Genomic DNA, 3,535 nt, shown 5'->3' on the forward strand with positions numbered 1-3,535 from the left:
AACATCAACATTAACCGTTTAATTTAACTAGTATTATAATTTTTGTCTTCTCTTAATGCTGCGGGCTTTTGTTATAGTTAATCTTGTCGCCTTGTCTCGAGGCAACCGTTGATCAATGCTCCTTACCAGTGGACGGGTAAAGGCTCACTACATAATTAACATGCAACTGCATGTATGTAAATTTTACAAAGAAATAATGGTTAATCATAATATTACATTTGGCTCTCTTGAGGGTTGACCAAATTTTGGAACGAAGCATGTGATTTGATCGGTTTACATGTATCCCATTTCCCCTTTATGAGTGAGGGCGTCCAAAGCAAATTAATCTGAGTACTGCAATGACAAAAGCGCACTCTGCAAGAAGGTATGTTGAGTTTCTTATCTTCTAAATTTTTAACAGTGAGGGTGTCCAGAGCACATTCTCGCCCCTATCTTGCATTTTTTTCCCTACCCATTTGCACTCCTCACCATCCCTAGGAAATTATGATGTTAGATGGATAGGATATGGTATGTGAAAGGCTTTTGGGAAAAAACAACACCAAATATTTGTCTTTACTCTCTAGAATAAAAAGAGGAAAAACAATTTTATTATGGGAATGAATATTGTACGTACGCTTAAATACAGTGATTATTAATTAATTACCACCCTCCTAATTTAAGTGTTAAATTTGGGTTTTAAAAGTTATAAATAGTAAAAGAATTTGTCATACCAATCCGAGGGCAATGGCAGTGGGGTTCTAGGAATTTCTTTTGGGTTTTTTTTTTTTGGTGAAAATTAAATTAAATTGGGAAAGTCTCCAAATACAATAGGGGTAGTATATGTGAGGATGTGCATGATGGATGGCAAAGTATGTACTTTTAGCTAGTGCATTAGAAAAATCCGTCTTAAAGAACTGGTGGGATGAGCATGCACTAGTTAAGAGAAAAGAAAAACGAGAAAAATGCATTTGCTTGATCTAAATGTAAGGTACTAGTGAAAATATGCGCATTGTCAGTGTGTAAAGTACTATCTCCAAGGAAGACCAACCTCGTATGGTTCAAGTTTTAATTTTATCGAACAAAAGTTAACTATGACGGAAATCATATATAAAAAAAAAAAAGTAAGTGAAACTATTTGTTTATGATGCAACATCTTTCACATGATTGCTTCTTCTTCTACGATCCAAACAAACGACAAGAGGGAGGCAATTAAAAAGCAAAACAAACTGGCCGTTGCAAAGGGCATACTAAAACTAGGAAAAAGCCACCTGCAGAAGCCACAATTCATGAGTTTGCTTACATAATACTACATGGGAAGCCGTTTCAGGGGATAAACTTCGAATCGCCAACTTTTTCTTTATATGCATGTTTCCTGATCTAGCAAGAGACTGACTAGCATTATTGGCACACGACAAAGAAACAAGTGAGCAGGAAGAAATGGTTAACGTAGTGGCACTTGATAGGGGAATGCTGTTGTTGTCTGTCGTGATAAAACTAACGTGTTTGGTGTTGTTAATTGCTGAATATCCAAATGGTGTCAAAGCTGCTTCGCCGCCGCAGGTTTCGGCCATGTTTGTGTTTGGAGATTCATTGGTTGACAATGGCAACAACAATTTCATCAACTCCCTAGCAAAATCCAACTATTACCCTTATGGCTGCGATTACGACAAAGGCCCCAACGGAAGATTTTCTAATGGCAAAACTTTTGCTGATGTTCTAGGTAACCTCCTCTGCCGGCCGGTATATTAAGCTTCATATCTGAGTAACTTGCATATATATATGTGTGTGTGTGTCATTTAAGACTGATTTGTGAGAATTAATTGAATAAGGGTGATGAATTCCTGATGCGGTCTTATCGTATATTTTGTATTGCTAGGCGCTACCTTGATATAGCTAATAAAATTTTGAAGTTGATGATGATCAGGAGAACTATTGGGTGTGGCAGTAGCTCCACCGCCATTCGCAGACCCAGGCACGTCAGGGGCAAGACTTGTTGGGGGAGTTAACTATGCTTCCGCAGCTGCCGGTATCCTGGATGAATCCGGCCGCCACTACGTACCTTACCACTCTATCATGTCATAACATATACATATATATATAGTAGTAAGTTACTGCTTATAATATAATGTTGTAACGAAAGGAATGCTATATATATATATATATATATATATATATATATAGCTGCAAGCAGTACCAGTGTGAATTGAAATTATTTTGAAGAATTATGCATGCATATGGATGCATATTTGAAGTATTCCTGGTTCTGGGTGCACTAATTTAATTTTAACTGCAGGGAGATCGGTATCCCCTGAGCCAACAGGTGATCAATTTCGAGAGCAACTTGAGTCAGTTGAGAAACATGATGTCCGGTCCAGACCTCACCCGATACCTGTCCAGAGCCTTAGCAGTAATGGTGCTTGGGAGCAATGACTACATCAACAACTATCTGATGCCATCCCTTTACACTTCCAGCTACAACTACACCCCTTCCCAGTTCGCCAACCTTCTCCTCAATCACTACGCCCGCCAGCTGGTGGCCCTCTACAGCGCCGGGCTCAGAAAGTTTTTTCTGGCTGGCATTGGCCCCCTGGGATGCATCCCCAATCAGCTGGCGACCGGTCGAGCAGCTCCCGGCAGGTGCGTCGACTACGTCAACCAAATCCTTGGTTCTTTCAACGAAGGACTCCGAAGGCTTGTTGACATTATGAACAACGGCACCCACCCCGGTGCAATGTTTGTCTACGGAAATTCCTACGCCGCCATTGGCGACATCATTAACAATCCTCCCAGATACGGTAAATTTAAAATATATACTTACAATCATCAAACTATATATATATATATATATATATATATATATATATAATATTTTGTTTCATAAACATATGAAATAAGATTTGATAATATGGAATATATATGCACGCACGCATGCAGGTTTTAGCGTTTGGGATAGAGGTTGCTGTGGGATAGGCAGGAATCAGGGGCAGATAACTTGTCTGCCATTTGTGACTCCATGCTCAGATCGAAAGCAATACGTGTTTTGGGATGCATTCCATCCAACTCAAGACGTTGATGCCATCCTCGCACGGAGGGCCTATTCCGGTCCACCTTCCGATTGTCACCCCATCAGCGTCCAACAACTGGCTCTCATTAACTTCTGAAGCACACGCTACTTTATACTGAATGTTATTTCGGATTTTGTCTATCGCACTGCTGATCTATGTTAATTAACCAGCTAGAGGCGCAGGCGTGTGGCAAACAATCATATATGGAATTGTTTTTCTCTCTTCTCTCATCTCATTGCATGTCTGAAGTGATTGCTTTGTGGCTAGCTAGTTATGAACTTATCGTGCAACATATATGGCATTGATGGAGCAATCAAAGGTTTATTCCAGTGATTTCTTGAAAGAAAAATTTCTACCCATAGCCAAAAAAATGTATTACTCCACCAAAACCCACAGCAGCTGAATTTTGCTGCAACGAATGCTCTTAATTATCAATAGACTTGGCCTGAGCATAGGCCAGCAAAAGAGGATCAAAACGATCCTGAATTACA

At 39.7% G+C, this 3,535-nt stretch overlaps 1 protein-coding gene across 1 annotated transcript; it reads left to right on the top strand.

Annotated features, from left to right (window-relative positions):
- The first annotated feature begins 1,306 nt into the window (after window positions 1-1,306).
- On the top strand, window positions 1,307-3,274 carry LOC113713091 (GDSL esterase/lipase At1g71250-like). The gene is made up of 4 exons (XM_027236809.2): window positions 1,307-1,699; window positions 1,904-2,034; window positions 2,273-2,774; window positions 2,914-3,274. Exons 1-4 carry the CDS (start codon window positions 1,417-1,419, stop codon window positions 3,138-3,140), a joined length of 1,143 nt encoding a protein of 380 aa, XP_027092610.1. The 5' UTR covers window positions 1,307-1,416; the 3' UTR covers window positions 3,141-3,274.
- Window positions 3,275-3,535: the final 261 nt, after the last annotated feature.

The sequence above is a fragment of the Coffea arabica genome, chromosome 10e, assembly GCF_036785885.1.
Source record: "Coffea arabica cultivar ET-39 chromosome 10e, Coffea Arabica ET-39 HiFi, whole genome shotgun sequence".
Taxonomy (NCBI): Eukaryota; Viridiplantae; Streptophyta; class Magnoliopsida; order Gentianales; family Rubiaceae; genus Coffea; species Coffea arabica.